Genomic DNA, 27,595 nt, shown 5'->3' with positions numbered 1-27,595 from the left:
GGAGTTGTAAAGAGCAGTGGTCTCCCCTCAGCCTCTTCTTCTCTAGATTAAACCCCAGTTCCCTCAGCTGCTTCTCTTAACACTGATTTTTTAGAACCTTCACCAGCTTTGTTGCCTTTCTGTAGTTTTTGTAGCTAAATACCATCCCTTTCTTATGCACCAGCATGATGTTTGTTGGAAGATGTAGATGAACACACAACTAAACACCTTCTTGCCTGTAAGTGCAGTTTCCAAGCTCTTTTTCAGTCTGTCTTGCAGCTGTGTACATCCTCTTTGTTTTGTTTGCTAGAGTTTGGGGTTTTTTTTGTTGTTGTTTGTTTTTTTTAATGTTACCTCTTTTTGTTTGTTTTGTTTTGTTACTTTCTTTTGTGCTAGGAAAAATAAACCCCAAACATTTTGCCAGCTCTGGTAAACAACCAGAGGCAGGGGCAGTTATTTGCCTTGTGGATATTTGCTGTTGTTGGGAGCCAGGCTCTTTGTGGAAGGTTTTGTAGCTTGCTGCAGCTGCAGGTGTACTGCTGTGAGTGATCTTTTTTACTTCTCAACTTAAAGCAGCAGGGAAAAAAAAAGAAAGAGAGAGAAAGAAAAAACCCAAGACTTCCTGAAGCAGAGTGCTTTGTGCTTTTGCCCTTCAGCTTTGCTGGTGGAACTAAGCCAGCAAAGGGTTTGAATTGTGACGAGGTGACATGTGACAGGGGACCAAAAAAATGATAAATTGCAGCTTTTTGTTGTGTATTTACTCTGTGTTTGACAGCACTCAGGTTGTTTCCCTGCTATAATTATCCTACCCATTCTAAGATTAGGGTGCCAGTGTGACACAGGCCAAGGGCTTGTACCCTGGGTAGTGCTTGTAGAAGCTGGTGGCACTTCTGCTGGTGGAGCTGGATTGTGGCCTCAAATAAAGCACAACTGGGGTGGAGGAGGGGAGAGGAATTTCCACGTTCAGATTGCAGTGACGTGGTGCCAGCACGGCTGTTTGTTGGGCTCTGCTTCCCCCTGCCACTGATTGACACCATCCACTGGCACAAGCCTATGGATGGGGGGGGGGGGGGTCATTGTCAGGAATTCCTGCTTTTTTGGTTGTGGAAGAAAGATTTGTCAATGAAGGATGAAATGGGTACAAACTCAAAACCCTTTATTGCTGGTTTTTGCATGGCTGCGTTTTTGATCTCTGTAAATTAGTGCCCTCAACACTGCAAACAAAAACAGAATCACACAATTGTTTTGGTTGGAAAAGACCTCCAAGATGGTCGAATCCAACCTTCTACCTGTGACTGCCATGGCCACTAAACCATGTTCCCAAAGTGCCATGGGCCACCACGTCCCAGGGCATCCTGTTCCAATGCCTGACCACTCCTGCAGGAAAGAAATTTTTCCTAATATCCAACCTAAGTCTACCCTGGAACAATTTCAGGCCATTCCCTCTCATTCCATCATCTGATAATGGGGAGAAGAGACAAACCCCCAGCTGGCTCCAACCTTCTTTCAGGGAGCCGTAGAGAGCAGTTTCTTGCCCTTCGTGAGGAATTCACCAGGGTTGGGTAAATCTGGGGAATTTTGTGGGTTACACAGTGAACTCTGCTTTCTGTGTGCTTATTTCTACCTTGCCTAGACCTTCAAAAAATGGAAAATATCTAAAGTGTAGCAGGAGCTTTGCTGGTAGATCAAATATGTCTCAATCCTTCGGTTTTTGCACTGTGGATCTAGGATTTTATTACAAAACAAGAAGAGAGTGAAGCTCTGAGATGTTCTGACTGGTCAGGAACTGACTTTTAATGGTGATGGTGGCAGGCATCAAAGCCTTCAGCTCTAGCTACTCATTCCATTGAAGGAATGTTTGTAAAACATTATAAATAGTGTTGTTCCATGTTTCAGATCTATTTGTTTCACTTTCCTTTCAGCTGTCAACACTTCAGATTGTAGCTGAGATGCCTTATTCTTTTAAGACATCTCTGTTTCTCACAAAGTACCTCATCTGTTCTCATTAGTAGCTCTGTGACAGTCCCATAGTTGAAAGTGTGAAGCAGGTTCTTGGGATATTCAGAGAAACAAATGCCAGAAAACTCCTGTTAAATCCAAAATGTTTGTGATGATCTGCAGCTAGTTTTGACTAAGGTTTGCAACAAGTTCTGCTGGAATGATTCAAGAGAGCAGAAGTTCTGTGGCAAATGTAGTTAAATCTATCTGGGTGCCTCATTAAATAGATGAATCATCTAATTTAGGGCTTTTAAATAACAGGACCTATTTCAGCAGGGGGAAGTACCCCTCGTGGACACCTCTGCATTGAGGATCTCTTGCAGGTGCTGGAGGTTTGAGAAATCAGCAGGAGGTTTGGGCTGGCTTTGCTAAAGCCAGAGATAACCTTCTAATAGTAGCACTTCTAATAGTGCCTTCTAATATTAGCACTTCAGGTTTAAGAATTAATGTGAAAATAAGTTGAATAATGTGCATGTGTGAAAACTTTGCCCAGTTTGAAGAGCTGGAGAGGATGGGAGCATTTGTACTCTTGCAAATAGTAAGTCAGAGTTTGGTTATTCCCTTTGGTGGCTGGGATATTGCAGAGCCCTGGTATGCTGAATTTGCAGGTTTAGTCCCAAATGTCATAGAATAACAGACTGGTTTGGGTGGGAAGGGCTCTGTAAAGGTCATCTAGCCCAATCCCCCTGCAGTCAGCAGGGACATCTGCAACTAGAGCAGGTTGCTCAGAGCCCTGAATAACCTGACCTGAAATGGTTTCAGGCATGGGGCTTCTCCCATCTCTCTGGGCAACCTGGGCCAGAGTTTCACTACCTTCAGTATCAACCATTTCTCCCTTCTCTCCAGTCTGAATCTCCCTCTTTTAGTTTAAACTTGTCCTTCCACCACAGATCTGATAAAAAGTTTGTCCCCAGTTTTGTTCTCAGCCCCTTAAAGCACTGAAAGGCCACCAGAAAGTCTCCTTGGAGCCTTCTCCAGGCTGAGCAAGCCCAACTCTCTTAGCCTGGCCTCACAGCAGAAGGCTTCCAGCCCTCCCAGTATTGCTGTGGCTTCCTCTGGCCCTGCTCCAAGAGCTCCATGTCTCTGCTGTGCTGAGGATTCCAGAGCTGGCCCCAGCACTGCAGATGAAGTCTCAGCAGAGAAGGGCAGAATCCCCTCCTTCCCCCTCCTGCCCATGATGCTGGGGATCAGCCCAGGACTCAGCCAGGGCTTGGTGCCAGCTCATGTCCAGCTTTGCACCCACAACACTCCCAATTCCTTCTCTCCATCCCTTCATCTTCCAATCTTGCTTGATACCTGGGTTGCCCCAGTCAAGGTGCAAGGCCTTGCACTTTGCCTTGTTGAACCTCCTGAGGTTCACATGGGCCCACTTCTCAAGCTTCTCCAGGTCCCCCTGGGTGCCACCCTGTCCCTCATGCATGTCAACTGCACCACTCAGCCTGGTGTCACCTGCAAACTTCACATGTATATACATATATACCTCAAATGGTATTTTGAATTTGAGCTTTGGGGTTGACTACAAAATATTCAGGGTGGTTAATAGTTTCCAACAGAAGGTCTTGATAGCCAGTTGTGGCAGTGGCTTCCAGCCATTTCACTTGCTTGTGATTTCTTGGGAATGCCAAATTCTGCAGGAATATCATTTCAGCTGCTGTCACAGGCCTTGTGATGGTGAAAGAGCTGCTGTCAAGCCCTGAAAGTAGCTTTTAAGTGGAAACCAGGCTCGTGAGTTGACTTTCTGGCTCCTTCTTGACCAGTGGGGCTGTACTTGGTGCATGCCATCTGGTTTCACTGCTTTGCATGGTGTTTTTCTCCCTTCCTGAAGAAGTGAAACTGTTTACAAGTCTTACCAGTTTGATTCATTAGACCATATTGGGAGAGTAAAAGACTGTGTAAATGAAGATGCTAATTAATAGAAGGCAAAGCCCTACTCCCCCATCCAAAACAGAACATGCAGCTGTGATATGAGAAGGGAGGAAGTGGAAGCAGGAGAAGTTTCCTTTAACTCATTCATGGTCATGTAGGGTTAAACACAACTCAGATGATAATTTTTCAGCCTCTAGTTAACATTGGTCATTTATCTCCTTTTCTTTGAAACTCTGGGGATTAGTTATGCTGCAAAAAGCAAGGCAGGAACTTGGAAGTGAAGTAGGGTTCTAGAGTCCAGCATTGGCACAGCTTTGACACGAGCCAGTAATGTGCTCAGGTGGCCAAGAAGCCATCCAAGAAGCCAACAGCATCCTGGCTTGGCTCAGGAATAGTGTGGCCAGCAGGACCAGGGAAGAGATTGTTCCCCTGTGCTCTGCACTGGTGAGGCCACAGCTCGAATCCTGGGTTTAGTTTTGCTCCCCTCACTCCAAGATGGACATTGAATGGCTGGAGCAGATCCAGAGAAGGGCAGCGAGGCTCGTGAAGGGTCTGGAAAACAGGTCTGGTGAGGAGCAGCTGAGGGAAGTGGGATTGTTTAGTCTGGAGAAGAGGAGGCTGAGGGGACACCTCATTGCTCTCTACACATCCCTGAAAGGTGGTTGGAGTGAGGTGGGGCTTGGTCTCTTCTCTCTGGTATCAGGTGTTAGAGAGGAAATAGCCTCAAACTGCACCATGGGAGGTTTGGGTTGAGTATTACAAATAATTTCCTTCCTGCAAGAGTGATCAGGCATTGGAATAGGATGCCCAGAGTGGTGGTAGAATCATCATCTCTGGAGGTGTTCAAGAAACGTGTGGACACAGCACTTGGGGACATATTCTAATAGCCATGGTCATCTTAGGTTGAAGGTTGGACTTGATGATCTTAGAGGTCTTTTCCAACCCAAACAATTCTGTGATTCTGTGATACTGTCAATAAAAAGTCACTTACTCATCTAGCTGGAAGTCAAAGAATTTATTACCATTAGAGATGCCCACAGAACAGTCATCATTAAATAGTTGTGTTTACAAGCTTGACTTCATACTGGCATCTTGTTCTTCTCCCAGTTTTAACCCCTTCAGTATTGCTGTCCTGAGCTGTGTATGGCAAATGGTAAATCCCCAGAGTCAGGTAATGGTGGGGGTTGGAAGGGGCCTCTGCAGATCATTGAGTCCAACTCCTCTGCCAAAGCAGGTCCATCTAAAGAAGGTGACACAGGAACACTTCCAGGTGGGTTTTGAATGTCTCCCATGATAGAGACTCCACCACCTCTCTGGGCATCCTGTTCCAGTGCTCCATCACCCTCATGTTAAAGAAGTTCTTCATGTTTAGATGGAACTTCTGATGTTCAAGTTTGTGTACGTTACCCCTTGTCCTATCACTGAGCACCACTGAAAAAAATGGTTCCATCCTGCTGACACTCACCTTTGAAGTACTGATCAGCATTGATGGGATCCCCCTACTTAAGTCTTCTCCTCCCTTGGAAAACAGCTCATAGCAGCTTTTGGAAGCAGCTCCATCTCTGTGAACTGGTACTGGTTTACCATAGAGACCAGATGGGGCAAGAGCAGTGGTGGTGGTGTGCCTTCAAAAACCGCATACTTAATGAGCTTAAGCTACTTTCTAATGTGAGTGGTTAAGATGCTGTCTCTTGAATACTAATTATGACATTTTTTCCCCACTTTGTTTCTTTCAAGCAAATGGTTATGAGCCTTCGAGTTTCCGAACTGCAAGTGCTGCTGGGTTACGCGGGGAGGAACAAGCACGGCCGAAAACACGAACTGCTGACAAAAGCACTGCATTTGTTAAAGGCTGGCTGCAGCCCTGCTGTCCAAATGAAAATCAAAGAACTCTACAGGCGAAGGTTCCCCCAGAAAATCATGACACCTGCAGACTTATCTATCCCCAGCGTACACTCGAGCTCCATGCCAGCAGCTTTGTCTCCATCTACCATTCCACAGCTCAGTTACGATGGCCACCCAGCCACGTCACCATTGCTTCCTGTTTCACTTCTGGGACCTAAACATGAACTGGAACTCCCCCATCTCACATCTGCGCTCCACCCTGTCCATCCTGACATCAAACTGCAGAAATTACCTTTTTATGACTTGTTGGATGAGCTGATCAAACCTACCAGCCTAGGTAAGGCTGCAAACCTTCTGATGATATTTCATCTCTTTTTGGTTTAAAGAGTAACAGATGAATTCAGCTGCTAATGCAGCAACTGGTTAAATATTGCATCACAGCAGTGTTTAGAGAATTGCTATTTTTGGTAACTTTTGGAACAGATTGTTCTAGATGGAGAGACATCTTACGTAACACTCATTAGTTGCTTTAGCTGAGCCACTAAATATGCCTCAAAGATCCTTTATATTGAAGAGGTGAGTTTGACAAGAAACAAACTAAACCTTAGAAAAAGGAGAAAACTTGTCTGCTTTTAGTAGTTCTTACAAACCTTATAGAGTTTAATGACTTAAATACCAAACCAAACCATCCCTAAATCCATCAAGCCCCTGCAAAAGCTTCTTATACACGCTGGGAAAGAATGCCAGGCTGGATATTTGCTGTGCTGAACATTGTGAAGTTGAGGAAGGACTTGTGGTTCTCTTGCAGTTGTAGCTACTTGTCTTTTAAACTGTCTTTTTGTGTTGAAGGTTTAAATCACTTGTGTAGCTGCTGAGAATAATCTGCTGCTTACAGAGCATTATGTAAGAGTGCGTGAGTTTGCTGGCTCTGACTCCACGCAGCACTTAACAGTGTGGTTAACTTTTAATACTCTTAAAGACTGCCAGAATACAATAGTCCTGTTGATTTCTGGAGGGGCTGCTTGCATGTTGAAACCTTCTGTTGTCTTGAAAGCCTGGAAGAGATTCACTGTGTGAGAATTAGCTGAGAGGTGGAGATTTGTGAGGGTTGATAGGAGGAGGTGGTGGGTGAGTTAAAACAACTCCTTTGCAAAAGAGATCTCCTGTAAACAAAAATGAGCAGGTATTACACACCAACAGTCTGAATAGCTGCAGGAGTGGAGGAGGCTGATACAGAATCATAGAATCATGGAATTGTTGTGTTCTGAAAAGACCTTAAAGATCATTGAGTCTGGCATATCACTAACTCTTCCAAGGCTGGTGCTAAACCGTGTCCCTCAGCACCACATCTCTGTGGCTCCAGGAATGGGGATTCAACCACCTCCATGGAGACTCTGCTCCAGGGTTTGAGAATCCTTTCAGTGAAGAAGTTTCTTCTAATATCCAACCTAAACCTCCCCTGGTGCAACTTGAGGCTCTTGTCTTGTAACTTCTTACTAGGGAGAAGATAGCAACCCCCACCTGGCTCCAACCTCCTCTCAGGTAGTCGTAGAAAGCCAGAAGGTCTCACCACCATGTGAGTGGTGATGGTGGTCTGCAGATGTCTGAAGCACACTGCAGAGTTGTTTGTGTATTTTTTGGTTGTTTTAGCTGTTAGTTTAACTGAGACATTGAGGGAAAACCAGCTTTTGGCAATCCTGTGTTCAGGTTCAGGTATTTTTAAGAGGTATTTTCTGTCTGTTTAGCTTTAATTTAAACCTTAATTGATTAATAAGCATTCCATGCCATGCTGGTGGTATAGGATAATTAGGTACTTGGGATGTATCTCATCACTTTTACATGATAAATACTTAACAATAATGCTGTAATTTCACTAAGACATTCCAATGCAGGAATTATGGGATGCATTTATCCCTAGATGTGGTAAGAACCCTTTGCTGTCAGTTCCGTGCCTGACAAACTGGCCCCAAGTGAAGAGATCATAAGTCACAGTCTGTCATGTCTTGTTGCTTGAGGAGTTTATATACAATGGGATGGTTTTTTTCTCCCCTCTTTGTGGATTTTGAATGTCAGGGTAAGAAAATAGAAGTGGATGAAATTCCAACCAGATTAATTTTTAAGCAATTTTTGTCCTTTCAGGGTATGTTTGAGGGGGCTTTGTTTTGCATGTGAACCCCGTCTGAAGATGTCTTTCTGTTTGTCTGAAGCAGTGCTATTAAAAAGCTATTTTTTTGTGCTTTTTGAGTGAAGAGAGAGCTTCAGTGTCTGTGCATATGAGAAATGGTTGGTTGTTTCCTTTTGTAGTGGAAAATAACGTTGCTACAGTGCAAAATTGCTGGCTATAAATGTCATGAAGGTATTTGAAAGTAATAAAGATATATACATATGTTAACGAAAAAACTATTGTGCATTAGCAGTGGTATGCAGCTTTATACACTTGCAAAACAATGTGGAGCAGTTGTGCATACAGCTTAAGAGTTTTAAATGCAGGTATGGAGCAGACTTGGGATTAATTTTCTCCTTTTATGCAGTTACTGATACCCTTAACTAAAAATAATCCTAAGTGATCTGTTGAATCTTTGCCCCAAATGGTCTGAGCATCCTAGTTACTGCTGCAAACCATGTGGGTTTCCTCAAACATCAAGTTTCTAGGTTCCCTGGCTTTGTTTTCAAGGGCAGATGCATGTTGCAAACATTCAGAACTTCTCTTTGGCATCTGGCCAGCCTTCAAGTATCTCCTGTGTGCTTTTTCCCATCAGATTCCTCATAGGGTAGGGATAAGAAACTTTGGAATTTACTCTGGTTGTCTCTACCACAAGAACGAACTGATGACCTGATTTGGGGCTTTGAATAGTTATCTCTCTGCTTAAAAAGGAACTTACTGTAACAGAAAAAAATGGGTGTGAGAGAGAGAATGAGTGTGATTTCCACTGATTTGAGGATCTTTAGCTTCTTCTGATTGTTACTACTACAGTAAAAGTTGGGCCAAGCACATCTTTGGATGTGTTTTTCCTCAGTCTTTCGTGAGTCATAGAATCATGGAATGCTCTATGTTGGAAGGAACCTTTAAAGCTCACCTATCTAGTCCAAGCCCCCTGCAGCCAGCAGGGACATCTTCATCTAGAGGAGGTTGCTCAGAGCTCACCCTGACCTGGAACAGTTCCAGGGATGGGGCATCTCCCACCTCTCTGGGCAACCTAGACCAGAGTCTCACCACCTTCAGGGCTAATAATTTCTTCCTTCTATCCAGCTGCTCAGGTCAAGGTGGGATTGGTTGGGAGGTTTGCTATATTAGTCTCCTGTCCCATCAAGATGTGTTCATTAATTTAAAACCCAGTAATTTAAGCAAGCCTCAGGGCAGGGAGTTGCTCAGCAGGGCACTTGAACACACATTCTGTACCCAAATATCTTGTGTAGGTGGGTAGCACACAAGTTAATGTGAATAACAGCCAAGGAAATTAAATTTGCTAACTCTTATTTTTAATGTCAGGAACAAAAGCAGGAAATGGATGTAACCTTCTTACACTTGCTTCCTCAGAATGTAGCTGTGATTAAGCTCCACATGCTGACTGCTGGCTGGGCAGGATTCGTGGCTTTACCCAGCCCTACCCTTCTCACCTGCAGCTATGGAGGGATCTTGGTTGAGCATGGCTGGCTCAGCATGCTTCAGCATGTGTCCTGTGTCCACCTCACACAAGACCCTCAACACAAGAGAGACATAGGTCTTCTGGAGTGGGTCCAGAGGAGGGCCATAAAGGTGATCAAAAGTCTGGAGCTTCTCTCCTGTAAAGACAGGCTGAAAGATTCAAGGCTGTTCAGCCTGGAGAAGAGAAGGCTCCAGAGAGACCTTGAAGCTGCATTTCAGTATCTGAAGGGGAGCTACAGCAAGGCTGGGAAAGGACTGTTTAGAAGGGCCTGTGGTGATAGGACAAGGGGCAACAGTTTGAAATAGGAGATTTAGGTTGGACATTAGGAGGAAGTTTTTCACAATGACAGTCACAAAACACTGAAACAGGTTGCCCAGGGAGCCCCCATCCTTGGAGACATTCAAGATTAGACTTGATGTGGCCCTGAGCAGCCTGATCTAGTTGGAGATGACCCTGCTGACTGCAGGGGGAGTTGGACAAGATGAGCTTTTGAGGGTCCCTTCCAACCTGTGAATCTGTGAGGAGCTAAGGTTAGATGGCATTTAACTAACTTCTTAATTTTGTTACCTATCTGTGGCTCACAGCAGCTCCTACGAATTGTAGCAGTGAGTAGGATGCTTGCGGAAGAGCAGACTTGCCTAGCTAGTTGAACTTGTAAACTCAGCCTGTGCTACCTCAACCTGCTCTTGTTTGAGGAACTGAAAATAGCAGCCAGGCCCAGCTGATGGTGGGACTCTTGTCCTGCTGTTCCTCTGCTCAGATTGCAGAGTCTCTCGGTTCCTTCTGAGTGTTTCAAGTACTCGACTCCTGTAGCTCCCTCAGAGCCCTGTGGCTGCTACTGACAATTACAGTTAAGCTGGCTGGGCTGTCAGCCTTTTCCCTACTCCCAAGAAAACTGTCAATGGGCTTGTTTAGCTGAGGCTAAGAGCTATCTGTCCTTGTTCGGTGGAGCTGTCGAATTTGATCCATGTTTTATTAGTCATCCTCATTGCAAAATCAAGAAAAGCATCTATATTGGATGTTTTTGTGTACAAGCCAGCTGGGAAGGCTCTGTGTTCTGAAACTGGCTTGTGGTGGATGAGTCTGGGCACTCAGCTCTTGCAGCACCAGTGAGAAGTCTGAGCCCCCTGCCCCATGGTTAACCACAGCTTGATATACCTTGAATACTGTGTCCAACTCTGGGGCCCCCAACCCAAGAAGGACACGGTCCTGCTGGAGCAGGTCCAGAGGAGGGCCATGAAGATGATCAGAGGGCAGGAGCACATCTCCTACGAGGCCAGGCTGAGAGAGTTGGGGTTGTTCAGCCTGGCAAAGAGAAGGCCCCGGGGAGACCTTGTAACCACATTTCAGTATCTGAAGGGGACCTACAAGAGAGCTGAGGAAGGACTGTTTACAAGGGCTTGTAGTGGCAGAACAAGGGGCAATGGTTTGAAACTGGAGCAGGGGAGATTTAGGTTGGACATCAGGAGGAAGTTGTTCACAATGGGAGAGGTAAAATACTGGAACAGGTTGCCCAGAGATGTGGTTGAAGCTCCATCCATGAAGACATTCAAGATCAGACGTGATGTGGCCCTGGGCAGCTTGATGTAGTTTCGATGTCCCTGCTGACTGCAGGGGGATTGAATGAGATGACCTTTGAGGGCCCCTTCCAACCTGATGCAGTCTGAGACTCTCTGATGTGGTTCTGTGACTTGAGTTTTTTGGAGGAGAAGCTGTCCAGTTTGGCTGGAACAGATCAAAGTTGCCTTGTTACTGTGACTGTTGTTTTTTGACTAGGAACTCTTTTTAAATAGGAGAATTTGGGTTGTTGGTTTCACAAGTGAAGCTGCAGCTTTCACTTGATTTTTTTTTTTCCCCCTGTTGTCAGCCCCTGGTGCACAGGCACTAATTGGTTGTTTTTTAACCATAGGGGCAACTTTCTGAAAGTGTAAGATAAAATCTGTTTTGTGTGGTGAAATGTTTACTATGAGATGAGTAACAAATACCAGGAGCCCTCCAGATTATTTTGAAAAGAGCATCAGGTAGTTAAGCAACATCTTAAAAATACTTCTCCTTACAGCCTATGTCATTCCTAATTGTTTGAGCTGTGCTGTTGTATCCAACACCCCCATTTTTAACTAAATTATGGGTCTTTTACTGACCTGTAAGAGGAAATCAACCTCTTCCATTTAAAGGGTTAAAGAGGCTGTGGGTTAGGCTGTTCTCTAACTCTCTCCGAATGGCATATGGATAATGACCCTACAATTTATTTGCTATGCTTCAGGGTTAAGCAATATGGAACACAACACTGAAACTCGCATCTGAGCCATGGAAATGAGGATTTTTACCTCCTGGAAGGAAGAGACATATATCCAGCTTTTGGGGAGCCACAGTATCACCTAGAGATCTCTGTGTGCTGCCAGACTCCTGATACTGGCTCCATCAGGAGCTTTCAGACAAGCTACTGAGGCTTGTCTTCATTTGCTTAGGTCTTAGTTTAATTTCTTAATCTGTGGACTCTAATTAACAGGGCTTCTCCAAACAGAATTTCACTCCCTTAAGATTTATGTGCTTAGAAACCAGCATTTGTACATCTGACTTGCATGGAGGGACTGTTTATAACGGCATGTGGTGATAAGGACAAGGGGACAATGGTTTGGAACTAGAGCAGGGTAGATTTGAACATTAGGAAGAAGTTCTTTACAGTGAGGGTGGTGAGACACCAGAATGGGTTGTCCAAAAAGTTGTGAATGCCTCATCTCTGGAAGAATTTAAGACCAGGCAGGATGAGGCTTTTTGCAGCCTGGTCCAGTGGAAGGTGCTCCTGCCCATGGCAGAGGGGGATTTGAGCTAGATGATCTTTAAAGTCACTTCCAACTCAAACCATTCTATGACTTAATCTTGAAATTTTCTGTCTAGGACTGATCATGGTTACTTGGATGGACCAGATGATCCTTGGGGTCCCTTCCAATGAGGCATTCTGTGATTCTGTGTGCTGCCTTCTTGAAAACAGAACTTGAAAGCTGATCTGGCTAAAATCTTGAGGAGGTTGACTGTAGTTCGGGGTACAGCTATTAAACAATTAAACAACTCCCTGCACTTAGAAATCTAGGTTGGAAGCTAGAGAAGTTTTGCTTGGCAAGTGTTTCTCCCTTTCATGTATCAGCAAGCTGATCTGTTGCTCTGTGCAGTCAGTGCCATGGTTGATATGAAAGTCACGCTTTTACTGTCTCCTCTGTTTGTTATTTTTTTACTTTGTGGGAGGAAGTTCAACAAAATGCTTTATTCTCAGCTCAGGCTTCAGCTTTCTGACTTCCGCCTTGACAGCTTCTAATTGTGCAAGAATAAGCTGAAATATTTGCTCTGTGCTGCTCATGTGCTGGAGCTGAACTAGGATTACAGTGCACTTAAATGTCTTTTTTTGGCTTCAACTTGTATTTGCATGTGGTTTGCCTTGAGTTCATCTATAGAGACTCTTTCCAGAGTCTGTTTGAGAGAGCTTTAACCAGCCGGGTAGCTCCTGTGCTATGAGGGAAGGACTGCAATTTATTCCTGCTCTCTTCAGCTGTGATTGCTCAATCTCCTCATGTGTACAACTGAGATCACACGAATTCCAAGGTTCTACAGGGTATGGATATTTTCAGACACTGCCTCTCTGATGTGAATGGATCTAGGAAGCCACTTTGCTTCCCAAGATCAAATTAGGATGTCATTTTGATGATTGTGGCCAGCAGGCTGAGGGAGAGAATTCTGCCCCTCTCCTCTGCTGAGACCCCCACCTGCTGTGCTGGGGCCAGCTCTGGAATCCTCAGCACAGCAGAGACATGGACCTGTTGGAGTGGGGCCGTAGGGGGCCACAGCAATGCTGGGAGGGCTGAAAGCCTTCTGCTATGAGGCCAGGCTGAGAGAGTTGAGGGTGTTCAGCCTGGAGAAGATCAGGCTCCAAGGAGACCTTCTGGTGGCCTTTTAATGCTTCAAGGGGCCATCAGCAAGCTGGGGGACAGGCTTTTGAGCAGGGCCTGTTGTGACAGGACAAGGGGTGATGGTTGGAAACTAAAAAATGGAGATTGAGAGTGGAGAGAAGGGAGAAATGTTTGCCACTGAGGGCGGTGAAAGCCTGGCCTGGGTTGGCCAGAATGGTGGGAGATGCCCCATCCCTGAACCCATTCCAAGCCAGGTTGTTTGGGGATCTGAGCAACCTGCTCTGGTTGCAGATGTCCCTGCTAACCACAGTGGGGTTGGACTAGATGAGGTCCCTTCCAACCCAAACCATTGCACGGTTGATGATTTGATCAGGAGTTGGGCTCAGTGATTCTCATGGGTGATTTCGAACTCAGGATATTCTACAATTCTAATTAAAGCTTTTAGTAGAAGGAATTATGGCAAACCACGTGGCTGACTCAGAGCATGTGAGTAATCCATTAATGCTTAGTGAGCCAACCTAAGCTTCGAGTGGTGTCCCTTGGAGTGTTGGGAGAGCTCGAGGCCTAGCTGTGGAGCTTGCAGAGCACGAGGGAGGGAGCTCTGCTATTGCAATATGTATTTTTTAAGATTTCCTCTTGCAACCAAGACATTGAGTTCGCTTAGTAGTTGTTGGCAGTGCTGCTGAAAGTCTTCAATACCTTGGAGTCTTTTAGAGATACTTTCCTCTGTCTTTCTAATGGCTTCTAGAAAAGGATGGTATGGGTTGTGCTGATCCTGGTAGAGAGCTTGCCTTGTAAAACTTGTTGCTTTCTTGGTGAGAGTAAAAATATACTGGAAGCATCATGGCCCATGTAGGGGTGTAGCAGTGCTGGCTCTTTAGCACTGCTCATTTCAAGTGTTGTCCAGAGAGGTCATGGATGCCCCCTTCCTGGAGGCATTCAGTGCCAGGTTGGTTGAGCAACTTGGTCTAGTGAAAGGTGTCCCTGCCCATGGCAGGGGGGTTGGAAGTAAATGATCTTTAAGGTCCCTTCCAACACAAGCCGTTCTATGATTCTGTGATTCTGTGCAGTTATGCTCCTTCCCTCTGGCAAAACGGTGGAGCAGGAGTGTAGTGGAGGCCTTGTGGGCTCAGAATGGGCAGTGCAAGAAGAGATCTGGGGTGGGTGGGTACCTGTGGGGTTATCCCACAGAGGTAGGCTGGGAGGACGGAGAGTTCTGGCATGAAAAGTCAGCATGAAATTGTCCCTTAATACTTGGTGTAGATCTTCAGAAATCCTCATTGCTCAGAAATGCTCTTAATACAGGTTACAAAAAGTACTCCAACTTAAATATCTGTCCAATTGCACAGAATTTCCAGCTGATCTGTTTATACTATGCATCACAGGGTTATAAAATACGTAATATTTATGAATTAATTGTAGCCCTTGGAGGATTTCCAGGCTATTTTCAGATATGTATTTAGGCACTATTTCAAATAAGCTCCTTCGTGTCTCTCTTACTTCCCGCCTTTCCCACCCCCACTGTAGCTCTGCCTCTTCCTTCTGAACATTTAACTGTTTAAAGCTTAAGTTGAACAGAGTCTAGAACTGATCTGAAGTGATAAAAGCTGCAAACTGACCAGAAAACAAGCAGTTTTTCATCTGGTTGAAGCTGAAGGACGTGGCAGTGGCACTTTGTAGCACCCCAGTGTATTTTGTGGTGTAGTGCAGTTGTAACCTGGGGAGAGATGGGTTCAGAAGTCGTCACCACAGGCAAGGAAGGAATGAGTTGTATGTTTACTAAAACGCTTCCCTTCAAGTGTTTTTGAAGTGTTTTGAAATGTTAAGGTTACACAACGTCTGTTGTGATCAGGGATTGAAGTGAAATGAAATAGCCCAGGTGTCACAGCTAGTGACAAAACAGAAATGGGAGCGTCCAGAGTTTGTCTTGCAGCTGGATGTCAGCTGGGTATGGCTGAGCTCCTGAAGCCCATGGCTTGTGCAGGGCACAGCATTCAGCCCTGCTTTTAGAGGTCACTCAGGGTTCATGAAGGGTCCAGCTTTGGCCTGGTCTGAAAAGAGGGCCAAGAGCATTCTGGCTTGGATCAGCAACAATGTGGCCAGCAGGAGCAGAGGCAGGGATTATCATCCATGTACTGGGCACTGGTGAGGCCACACCTTGAATACTGGGTTCTGTTTTGGTCCCCTCACTCCAAGAAGCATGTTGAGGTGCTGGAGCAGGTCCAGAGAAGAGCAACAAAGGTGGTGAAGGGTCTAGTGCACAAATCTGAGGAGTGGCTGAGAGACCTGGGATTGTTTAGCCTGGAGAAGGGGAGGCTGAAGGGAGATCTCATTGCAATCTACAGCTCCCTGAAATGAGGTTGGAGTGAGGTGAGGGGTTGGTCTCTTCTCCCTAGTGAGAAGTGATAGGACAAGAAGAAATGGCCTCAAGTTGCCCCAGGGGAGGTTTAGGTTGGACATGAGGAACAATTTATCCCCCAAAAGGGTTGTCAAGGCCTGGCCCAAGCTGTCCAGTGCAGTCCCCAACACTGGACTCCACACTGAGATGTGATGCTGAGGGACATGGTTTAGTGGTGGTCTGGCAGTGCTGGGTTTTTGGTTGGAGTCAATGATCTTAAAGGTCTCTTCCAACCAAAACATATCTGTAAGAAGAAATGTTGGAGGCCTTTTTATATGTAGTTCAGAGTGTGGTGAAGCCAACTAACCAGTGTCCTCTCAACCCCAAAGCCTTCCTCCTGGCCTTTTTTATCTTCTGTTTCTATGACATGGCTCTAGCAATTAGAAAGAGACTTTTCCTTCTTTCCAGGGGAGATGGTGTCTGAGGAGGGGTCTGGCTGGGCCTGACCTGATAGTCACACTGAAATGCATTTAATGGGTAGCAGGAAATGAAGGGTATGACAGGTTGTTGTTTAAAAGGTCCTGCTACATGAATCCAGAAGAAAGGAAGAGCTCTGTGCTAAGAGGTTGTGGTTAAGAGAAAGGAAGTGTTTATATGTAAACATTTGCGTTACCCAGGAGCTTCATCAATTGTGGTGGCTTTAAAAGGGCTAATGATCCATCCTTGGTGGTGTAGATCTCCCATTAAGGTGCAGCCTCTCTCACGTAGCTGCTTGTTTTCTGCCAACATACAGATGTTGCAGAGCACTGCACGCAGGCTTTTGACCTCCCGTCCAAAAGCAGTTGGATAAATGAACCCAGCTGAGGATTGATAGAAGAGGGTTTTGGCCAAATGACGTTGTGAGGAGCTGTATGGATGTAGTATTGTGTGGCACATGGCCTGGCTTCTGCTGCAGCTCCACATAATTCAGAGCTTGTCTGAATATTACCTTTTGAAAAGGTAAATGTTTTCTGTGCCTTCATCTAAATGCAGTAAATTTGGTGTAGCATGGAGGCAGAGTATTAAATCTTCAGCAGTGATATTTGAAAGAGGATTGAACATAAATTGATACAATGCCTTCTGTTCAAAAGCAAAAAGCAAAATGTCTGTGCTGCAACAAAATGAGGTGCCTTCTCTATGCAGGGAAGATAAGCAAGAATTATTTATGTGTTGGGTTGACAACTTCTACAGTGTTTAGGTTTTCCTGGTTCATATTTTGACAAAAAAAAGGGATTGAAATCCCAGAAAACCCTCCTGAAACTGCAGCTGAGCCAGCTCCCAAGGAAAGACCGTCTTCACCCACCCCCGGGCAGGGGATGCAGGGCATGGATGTGGCTGAACTTTCTGGGTTCCAGTTTGTGCCCATTGCCCCTTGTCCCGTCACTGGGCACCACTGATGAGAGTCTGCCCCCATCCTCTTGACCTTGTCCTTTATTTCTTGCTGAGCATTGCTCAGATCCCCTCTCAGGCTGCTCTTCTCCAGGCTCAACAGCCCCAGGGCTCTCAGTCTTTCCTTCTCACAGAAATGCTCCAGGCCCCTCAGCGTCTTTGTAGCCTCCACTGGACTCTCTCTGGTAGCTCCCTGTCTCTCTTGAACTGGGGAGTCCAGAACTGGACCCAGTGCTCCAGCTGTGGCCTCACTCTGTGCTGCCCTAGGTTAGTGAATAATCAGTTTGATATCTCTTGTTTATCTTACACCATGTAGCAAAAATGTGCTACAGTCTTGCTATTCTCACTTAACTATTTCTGCCTTCAGAAATAAAGATGCTGTTATAGGAAACCATTGGTGCTAGGCCAGGTCACTGATAGCTTTACTCGTGGCCTGAACATGGGTAGTTACTGCAGTCTAAAGTGCAAGTTTAATTTTAGTCCACATTTTATTTTAGTCCACATATAATTTTAGTCTAAGTTTAATTTTAGTCCATGTATCTTTCTATATTAGAAGGTAGTATGTTCCTGTCACTATTTAATAAGCCAGGTTTGGAAGGATGTAGAACTGCTGGAGTGGGTCCAGAGGAGGGCCACAAAGATGATCCGAGGGCTAGAGCACCTCTGCTGTGAGGACAGGCTGAGGGAGCTGGAGTTGTGCAGCCTGGAGAAGATTCTGAGGGGACCTTATAGCTGCCTTGCAGTATCTGGAGGGGTCCTACAGGAAGGCTGAAGAGGGGCTTTTCATAAGGCTGTCTAGAGGGAATGATTTTGAGCTGAGGGGAGAGTAGCTTTAGACTGGATCTTAGGAAGAAATTCTTCAGTATGAGGGTGGTGAGACTCCGGAATAGGCTAACCAGGGAGGTTGTGGATACCTCCTCCCTGGGGGTGTTCAAGGCCAGGATGAATGAGGCCTTGAACAACCAAGTCCAGGTGAGAGGCATTCTTGCCCATGGAAGGGAAGTTGGAGTAGATTATCTCTAAGGTCCCTTCCAACATAAGTCATTCTATGATGATTCTGTGGTGATGACGATGTTGGATAGAAAAGATCAACTTTATGGATGGAAAAGATCAACCTTAGTGTCTGGGCAGCATTTTGGTCAACTGCAGCTGGGCTAGGAAGCATCACCACCTCCACAGTGTGTTAACTTCAGATTCACTAAAGATTTTCAGGTGTCTCTTTTTGGATGGAAATTAGAGAGGCCAGCTCTTTCTCAAGTCAGCAAGAGGTATTTTACTGCAGAAAGATTGTGTGGCTATTTTTAGCCCTGGGTACTGGTGAGGTGGAACAGAGTATTTTTAGAGCTGTAGAGAATGCAGACACTTAAAGCTGGGTTTTGGGTTTTTTTTTTTTTTTTTGTTTTTTGTTTTTTTTTTTTACTCTTAAGTGCTGTAGGGTTTTTCCAAAATAAAGAACAAAAGTGGTAACAAATCTTTTTTATCTGTCATTATTATTGCTTATAGAAGAATATATTTGTCATCTGTCTATATATATATATACACATACATATATAGACCTTCAGCTACAAATGGAAATGTTTTGGGCTTCTGAATGATACTGTCAGGGATTAAAAGAATTTGCACTAAAATGCTGAAAACTCAGGTGGAATGTTTAACAAAAGAAACAACTAGCAGGGCAGAAATGGGTGACTTTAACTTAATATATACCAAACCCATAGGCTGTTTGGATCACTACTTGAATGAGGTAGGCATCAGTTGGGGCTGTTGAACCTGGAGAAGAGAAGGCTCCAGGGAGATCATAGTGCATCCTTCCAGTACCTGAAGGGGGCTACAGGAGAGCTGGGGAGGGACTTTCAGCAAGGGCTTGTAGTGCTAGGGTGAGGGGCAATGGCTTTGGGGTGTAAAAGGGGAGATTTAGACTGGAGATCAGGAAGAAATTGTTTCCATTGGGGATGGTGAGACAGTGGAACAGGTTGCCCAGGGAGGTTGTGGATGCCCCCTCCCTGAATGTGTTCAAGACCAGGTTGGTTGAGGCTTTGAGCAATTTGGTCTAGTGGAAGGTGTCCCTGCCCATGCCAGGGGGTTGAAACTAAATGATTTTTAAAGTCCCTTGCAATACAAGCCAGTCTATGATTCTGTGAAGCAATTCAGGAAACTGTGGTGATAGTGACTTGGTCAAAAGAAGAGTTTTGAAGAAGCAGCTCTGCTTTGGAACAGTTTTGTGATGTTTTAAAGCTAATGTTGGGGACTTGCAGAAGCAACAGACCTGAGCTTGTGCTGGTGTATCTACGTCTTCACAAGAAAATGTGGGCTTTTTTCATTGCCTTTCCTGATTTAAGCTGGATGAATGAAAAAGTAGTAAATTTTCCCCTCTACTGCTGTACTCCCCTCTTCAGCACCCCCTCAAAAAAAAAGGTGAGATTCTGGTAAAATGAGAAGTGGATTTTAGGCAGCTTGCCTGAAAACTTCTTGTTGACACCCATTTAACTACATAAATCTGCTTGAAAAGCTTTTTATTGTACTTTCAAAACCTGCCCTTTCAGATTTGTGAATTATTCAGGGAATTTTTTAGCAGCAAGGTAAAGACAAGCTTCTAACTCATGCAATATTTTCTTTAATTACTGTGCCTTTGTTCTTAATATGTAAATTAAAACCAAAATAAAAGTAATTGTATGTCTTCTCTGAAATTGCAAAGATGAGCCCTATGAACCACTCTTGACTGATTTTTCAAGCTCTTTATAGAATCCCAGTATGCTGGGGTTGGAAGGGACCTCTAGGGATCATCCGGTTCAACCCCCCTGCTAAAGCAGGGGCACCTACAGCAGCTTGCCCAGGATCACAATGGCCAGGGGAGTTTGGAAGGTCTCCAGAGAAATAGAATCCACAACCTCTCTGGGCAGCCTTCTCCAGGGCTCCAGCACCCTCAGACCAAAGAATTTTGTCCTCCTCTTCAGATGGAACGTCCTGGGTTCCAGTTTGTGCCCAGTGCCCCTTGTCCTGTTGCTAGGCACCACTGAGAAGAGTCTGGCCCTATCCTGTTGCCCCACATGGGTCCTTTAGGACTTGCTGAGCATTGATCAGATCCCTTCTGGGGCTGCTCTTCTCCAGGCTCAACTGCCCCAAGTCTCTCAGCTTTTCTTCCTCACAGAGATGCTCCAGGTCCCTCAGCATCTTTGTAGCCTCCACTGGACTCTCTCCAGTTATTTCCTGTCTCTCTTGAATTGGGGAACCCACAACTGGACTGGGGAACCCATAACATCCCAGCCCTGGCTTCACTATGGCAGAGCAGAGCAGGAAGAGAACCTCCCCTGACCTGCTGGTCACACTCTCCTTAATGTACTCCAGGATGTCCTTGGACCCTTGGCTTTGAGGACACATTTCTGGCTTGTGGGGAATTTTTTTCACCAGCACTCCAAAGGCATGTCTCCATGGAACTGCCTGCCAACCCCTCAACTATATTGGTGCAGGAAATACCATTCAGAGAGTATTAAAGAAAAGGTCTAGTAATTCAGGATTAGAAATACACCCAAACCTCCTCAACCCCACCCCCCAAAATCATTCCTGGACTCTGCTGCCCTGGCATGATTCCAGTTCATAAATTACATATGAATCCACTCACTTTTCAGTTGGTTATCTCTTCTTTTTTGCTGTTCTTTTGTTAAATAATATTGGTTATTTGCAGGGCATGGTTGCATGTTTCTAGCCTTCAGAATGATTTTATTTTTTTTTTTTTTCTCCTTGTATAAAATGATATATTTGCATATTTCTGGTTTTAATCATACTCCGGAACTTGAGTAGTAGATGATGTGCTTGACTTGCCAGGATCTGCTTGGTGTTCTTAAAGCCACCAGATGAATTATTACAAATCTCTTTGCTTTCTAAACCCTGAAATTCCAGATTTCCTTTGTTTGTTCCTTGAGAAATCGGAACTCCTTAGAAAGAGAGGAGTTTGTGTGGTCACAAATAAGCTTGGGAGCTTGGTATTTCATAGTAAAGCTGCTCAATTAGCTCCATTTAATGTGTTTTGTTGAAGTATTCATGCATTGTTTGTAGGATAAAAAGACCTAGAAGGAATAGATACGGGTGTAAAAAAAGATTGTGGGGAAACATATGGAAGATTAGAGAAAGGCAGAAAGAAAAAAACATTTCTCATCTCCCTTCCAGAGGATGCTTTTGGGTTTGCTGCGTTTTTCCTAGGCAAGCCCTAGACATACAAACAAAATCCTTGTCCCTAACCTGTGTCCTCTCCATCTCCTGTCCTTGTATTGCTGATCAATAGCTAAAGGGTGGGGGGAAAGAGGATGGGGCCAGAATCTTTGAAGTGGTGCCCAGGGACAGGACAAAGGGCATTGGGCAGAAACTACAAACCAAGAGGTTCCACCTGGAGAGGAGAAATTTCTTTAGTGTGAGGGTGTTTGAGATCTGGAGCAAGCTGCCCAGAAAGGTTGTGGAGTCTCCTTTTCTGAAGAGATTCCCACCTGGCTCTTGTGATCCTGAGCAAGCTGCTGTGGTTGCCTCTGCTTTAGCAGGGGGGTTGAACTGGATGATCTCCAGAAATCCCTTCCAACTGCCAACACGCTGGGATTCTGGGATTAAAATTGTCTTTATGAGCAGCTGAATCATGCCTGATCATAAAGGTTAGACTTCCATATGATAGCACACACTGAACTGGGCAACTGGTGATGAAATTTGCTCATTCTCCTGTTGGTAGTTCCACACCTAAGGGCCAGAGCTGTATCCTAGGGGTGGTTGAAGAGCCTGACCATAACTCTCCTTTAGCTTAGAGTAATGTGGCTTCTTGTCTGTCTTCTTCTCTATCTGTCAAGAGTTTGGATGTCTTCTGATTGGCTTTTGGATTGTCTTTGCCTAATTGACACGTTAGTTCTCTGGCAATTTGGCCATGCTCCCGTGGCAATCACAGTGATTGCTGCTTGTGCACAAAGGCAACGTATTGACAGTGTGTGCTGTGGGTGTCAGTGCTGCTTTACAACTAAGAAAGCACTGAGCAGCATGGTCATCTCCTGTCACTGGGGACCAGTGATCTTTCAGTTCATAGCCTTTAGCTTATTAGGTGGGTTATTAGTTATTAAAGTGAGTACATCTGAAGTTAATTGCCAGCTCCAGGAAGGACATTGAGGTGTTGGAGCAAGTCCAGAGAAGAACAATGCAGCTGGTGAAGTGTCTAGAGCTGAAGTCTTTTGAGGAGCACCTGAGGGACCTGGTGTTGGGAAGAAAAGGAAACCCAACAGATAAAGTCCACATTGAACCATATGAATATACAGAATAACTTGAATTCATCCATCTCTCTGGGCTGCAGGACAATAACTGTGCTAATTCCTCTCACGTGGATTGCAGTGTGTAGTTGTGGTTTTTCCATTTATACCTAAAAATAGCTGTAAAATTGTCATAAAGACCAAATATTGCAACAGGTTTTCATTGTTAATTGTAAACATTGTGTTTCAATATCCTTACATTGTGATAGCATGGCTGGCTCTCATCTGAAGCTCTGTGTGTTCCTCCTTTGACCAAATGTAACTGAGAAATGTATTAGAATTAAAATAGATGCTGGGTTCTGTAGGCACAAGTGTCTAAAACATGAATTTGAGGCTGCATCCCAGCCCAGATGGTGCTTTTGGGGCTGCACCCCAGCCCAGATGGTTCTTTTGGACATTGCAATCAAACTTACTATTGGAAGAAAAGGAAATGTGTGAAAAATCTCAACACAAGAAAAGGAAACATGGAATTAATCTCTTCAACACAAGAAGGACATGGAACTGTTAGAGAGGGTCCAGAGGAGGCTATCAAGATGATCAGAGGGCTGGAGCACCTCTGGTGTGAAGACAGGCTGAGAGAGTTGGGGTTGTTCAGTCTGGAGAAGAGAAGGATCCAAGGAGACCTTAGAGCAGCCTTCCAGGATTTGGAGGGGGGCTACGGAAGAACTGGAGAGGGACTTGTTACAGAGGCATGGAGTGACAGGACAAGGAGAAATGACTTCAAATTGAAAGAAGCTGAATTTAGATCAGACGTTAGGAAGAATTTCTTCCCCATGAGGGTGGTGATGCACTGGAACAGGTTGTTTAGAGAAGCTGTGGAGGCTCCAAGCCTGGAAGCGTTCAAAGCCAGGTTGGATGAGGCCTTGAGCAGCCTGGTCTGGTAGGAGGTGTCCTTACCCTCTTCTGGCCCACCTAGCTGTGGAGCAGCTGATAAGGAGCTGTGTGTGCTCGTTGCATCTAGTGTCATAAAATGCAGAGATCCTGCAGCAGCCTCAGAGGAGAAAGCTCTAAATGTGATTTAGTGAGATGGCTGCTGTTAATATTTATACTACCTCAATGTCTATTCTATTGTTGGTTCCAACCTACCACATGCTGGGTTTAACACAATATCGGAGGTATCGCCCTGAAGTATTCACTCATCTGTCACTCAAGGATGAGTCAGGAAGTGTGGTAGAGTAAAACAAAAAATGATAAATTTATTGAGTGTTTAACACACAATATACTTATTCATAACCTTCTAAAACCACAAAGAATAATGAAATTGAACAGCAAGCCTCTTTACAACTTTCACTTCAGTGCATGTGTTGATGAGCATGTTGAAGAGTTCTCTGGGGAGATGTTTCTCTCTTTTATTTAAATTTAATTTTTTTTTTTCCAAGCCATTTTCCTTGCTGTTGTGCGTGGTTCTGTGCTGCAGCACTGCCTGTAGCCCTGGTGAAGGGATGTGCTTTTGATAGAAGCATTGTTTTGGAGATGTTTAACATAGAATCTTAGAATCATTAAGGTTGGAAAAGATTTTTAAGATCATCAAGTCCAACCATTACCCCAGCACTGCCCTGGTCACCACCAAACCATGTCACTCAGCACCACATTTCCATGGCTTTGAAACCCCTCCAGAGATGGAGACTCCACTGCCCTGAGCAGCCTGGGGCAGGCTGTGATAGCCCTTTCCATGAAGAATTTGTTCCTCATGTTCAACGTAGACCTCCCCTGGGGCAACTTGAGGTGGTTTCCTCTTCTTTGGGAGAAGAGACCAACCCCCACCTGGCTCCAACCTGCTTACAGGGAGTTGTAGAGAGCAATGAGGTCTCCCCTCAGCCCTCCTTGTCTCCAAGCTGAGCAACCTCAGGTCCCTCAGCTGCTCCTGTTCTCCAGACTTCTATTTCCATCAGGTGCATTCATGCTTCCATTGTGTTTTTGTTATGGAGCACTACGGCACAGGGTCCAAGGACTTCAAAACCAGATTTCACGCTTGAGTATCTCATGAGTTGTGTTTTGTATATTTGGTGCATTTAACTCCATAAATTACCTCGCTGAAAGGTGAGAAGTTGCATGTGTTGTAGTGCTCAGTCACTCTGTGTACTTTTACAGGCCATGATCTTGTTTCTTAAAGGAAATACAAAAGTAATTGATGAGAATTCTTATTTTTTCTTTAATATCAAAGAACATTCAGCATGAAGTTGCCATGACTGATAAAAACACTCAAGCTGATTTGTCTCAACTTTGCTGTTCTCTAGATAACTTTTTTTTTTTGCAGTGTATAATTTGTATTTCAGTGCATAATTTATATTTCAGTGTCTACTTTGTATTCCAGGGTATTATTTGTATCTTTTTTGCAGTTTATAATTCATATTCCAGTGTATACTTTATATTCCAGTGTATACTTTGCTTGCATATAAAGCTTGTTTATTATATTTTTATTTACAGAAGGGTTTAGATGACGACTTTCTTGGCTCTAAAATTGTTTACAGAACCAGACATGCGTGGGGCTGTTGGGCTTGCTATAAAAATGTGTGTATTTATGTGTAGGCACTTTAGTGAAATGAGCTGGTTCTGTTAATGATTCTCTGTGTGCTGGTTTTAAAGTGATGATCTCTTGTTCTCTTCTAGCATCAGATAATAGTCAGAGATTTCGAGAAACCTGCTTTGCATTTGCACTGACGCCACAACAAGTGCAGCAAATCAGCAGTTCCATGTGAGTGAGTTTGATCACTAATATGAAGTATTGCCATCTAATGAATCAACAAAGAAACTAGTTTACCATAACCTCCAGTTTGAAATGTCATCTGGAAGGACACAGTTGTTTGTGTAGTGCCTCCGAGAATAGTTTTCTGGGGAATGTTCTCCTTTGTGTGTGTGCTGATTGAGAGGAGAAAGGTGAATCACAGAAAACAGCCACTTGGAAGAGACCTCAAAGATCAGCCAGTCCAACCCTCGATCCAGTTTAGGGACAGTCCTAAACCATGTTCCTAAGCACCAGGTCCAGAGGCTGCTTAAACACCCCCAGGGACAGTGACTCCACCACTGCCTTGGGTGGACCATTCCAGTGTTTGAGAACCCTCTCTGTGAAAGAAGTATTTCCTAACATCCAGCCTCAGCATCCCCTGGTGCAGCCTGAAACAATTTCTTCTAGTCCTGTCAATTGACACCAAGGAGAAGAGGCTGCCCCCTCCTTGCTCCAACTTCCCTTCAGGGAGTTGTAAAGAGCAATGAGGTCTCCCCTCAGCCTCCTCTTCTCCAGACTGAACAACCCAGCCTGTCCAGGTCCCTCTGGATGGCATCCCAGCCCTTCCCATCATTCAGAGCCTGTGTCAGGTTCTGTGTTTATACATTGTAAAGACAGAGTTGTAGAAATGTTTTGGTTGGAAAAAACCTCTGGGATCATCGAGTCCAACCTTCATTCATAGTATTTCAAAGTGACCCATCAGAATTTTCTTAATAGTAGACAAAAAAGGAAATGATAGAGTTCATCTGAGAAGAGAATTGATTTATTTCCCTTAAAAAATGCAAAGTATGTCTTGAGAGAGTAGTGGTTTGACTGACCAGAAAGAGAAGAGTGTGGTCTAGACTGTATACACCACAAAGTGTGGTTTGCATACGTTGAACTAACAGCAGACTGAGGCAATATTGATGAAGCTGTTGTGCAAACAATATGTTTTAACCTGTGTTCTCTTGTTTCCAGGGATATTTCTGGGACCAAATGTGACTTCACAGTACAGGTCCAGCTAAGGTAAGTGTTTGTATCACCCGTTCTCAATGCTGTTGTTGTTTGAAATGTATTAGCTACACGTTACCCAGTAGGTCAGGCTTTCCTTCATGGAGAAGAGTCTCATTCTGTTGTTTTCTTGAGAAAAGCAAGCTGTTGGCTGCTTTGAGAAGGGCAGATTTAACTACTTGTCCTTGTCACATGCAGCTTTCCTGACGTTTCTGGTGGCCTGATATCTGGTGTGTCAAAATCCTGTGTCTGTTTAGCTCTAGCCAGCTGATTTTCTTCAGGTGGTTATTTTAGTGTATGCTCCTTTCTTTAACTCTACATCTATCAGATTCCAGGTGCCTGCACCTTCAACATTTATTTGTAGGGAGGGTTGTTTTTCCTAGCAGAGATGTCAAACACAGTGATTCCTGGGCATGGCAACCCAAGGTCTGTTTTGTAGGCAGTGGGAGGCAAGACTTTATGGGAATCATTGGATTGGGTCTTAGCCTGTTGGTTGTTTTAGGGGGTTTGACAAATGTAGCATCTGTTGATTAAATTCTGTATATATCTCTGTAATTCTGCAGGGTTGTGAGCAGAGCTGGCTTCAGAGCTTGCTTCTGTCAAAAATGGCTGTCTTGCCTTTATTCCTCTAGCCATAGAGTAGTTTGGGTTGGGAGAGACCTTAAAGATCATTAACCCAGCACTGCCAGCTCTATACTAAACCATGTCCCTCAGCACATCTCCGTGGCTTTGAAACCCTTCCAGGGATGGGGACTCCAACACTGTCTTGGGCAACCTGTTTCAGGCCTTGACAACCCTTTTGGGGAAGAAACTGTTCCTCACGTCCAACCTAAACTTACCCTGTTAACTCACCAGACAGAATGAAATCGCTTTTGGCTCTTCCTTGTTGGAATACCTTCTGCTTGTTGTATTGGCTTGGTGTGGGATCAGGTGGACAAAGGGACGAGGAGAGCATGAGGACAGAAGGTAGCTCCCTCCTGTTGGTTTGTCCCAATGTGGTGGTACATTCATGTGAATGGAGCAGGTCCCTTGGAAGAAATCCAGTGGAGCTGAGGCTCTTTCTGGTCCTTTGAATGCCTATTGTCCACAATCTTGACCTACACGCATTTTGTAGCACAAGGAAGGGTGTGTCTTATTTTGGTTCCAGAAGCAAAATAAACCTGTCTGTACTTAAGGAAATAAATAAAACTCTCTGAACTTAAGAGAGAGGCTTGACATAGATGTGAGGATAGCATTTGATGCTGTGGCTGAACAGCTCTCTGGTTTGTTGGAGGAGGGACAGTTGAAGAGACTTGTCCTCTGTGAAACCCTGGTCTTGTGTCGAGAGGTCAGGCTGGAGAAGTGGTGGGAAAGACATTCAGATCTGTCTTCTGAAAGAGAAACCTGCACATCTAAATGAGTCAGAGTTGGTCCAAGGGATTCAGGAAATCTGAGGAGGATCTACAGCCATCTTGATCCAAACCTGTCATTTGGGGGGAGGTATTTCCTGCTTAATGACCTGTACAGCTGATGTGAGTACTGGGTTTAGCAAGATCTGTCATGCTTTCGTAACTCAGCAGGGAGAAAAAGAATCCTTCTAGGAAGAGATGATCTTTAAATCACTT

General features: G+C 44.7%; 1 protein-coding gene across 2 annotated transcripts in view; it reads left to right on the top strand.

Annotated features, from left to right (window-relative positions):
* Positions 1 to 27,595, top strand: part of PIAS1 (protein inhibitor of activated STAT 1) — a 73,476-nt gene that overhangs the window by 25,646 nt on the left and 20,235 nt on the right. For both annotated transcript variants that reach the window (XM_054388231.1, XM_054388232.1), the window contains exons 2-4: positions 5,581 to 6,025; positions 24,887 to 24,971; positions 25,959 to 26,006. In XM_054388231.1, the coding sequence (XP_054244206.1) occupies positions 5,581 to 6,025; positions 24,887 to 24,971; positions 25,959 to 26,006 (578 nt within the window). The remainder of the gene's footprint in view (positions 1 to 5,580; positions 6,026 to 24,886; positions 24,972 to 25,958; positions 26,007 to 27,595) is intronic.

Source organism: Indicator indicator, chromosome 16 (assembly GCF_027791375.1).
Source record: "Indicator indicator isolate 239-I01 chromosome 16, UM_Iind_1.1, whole genome shotgun sequence".
NCBI classification, from domain to species: domain Eukaryota; kingdom Metazoa; phylum Chordata; class Aves; order Piciformes; family Indicatoridae; genus Indicator; species Indicator indicator.
This window is presented reverse-complemented; position numbering and strand designations above follow the sequence as displayed.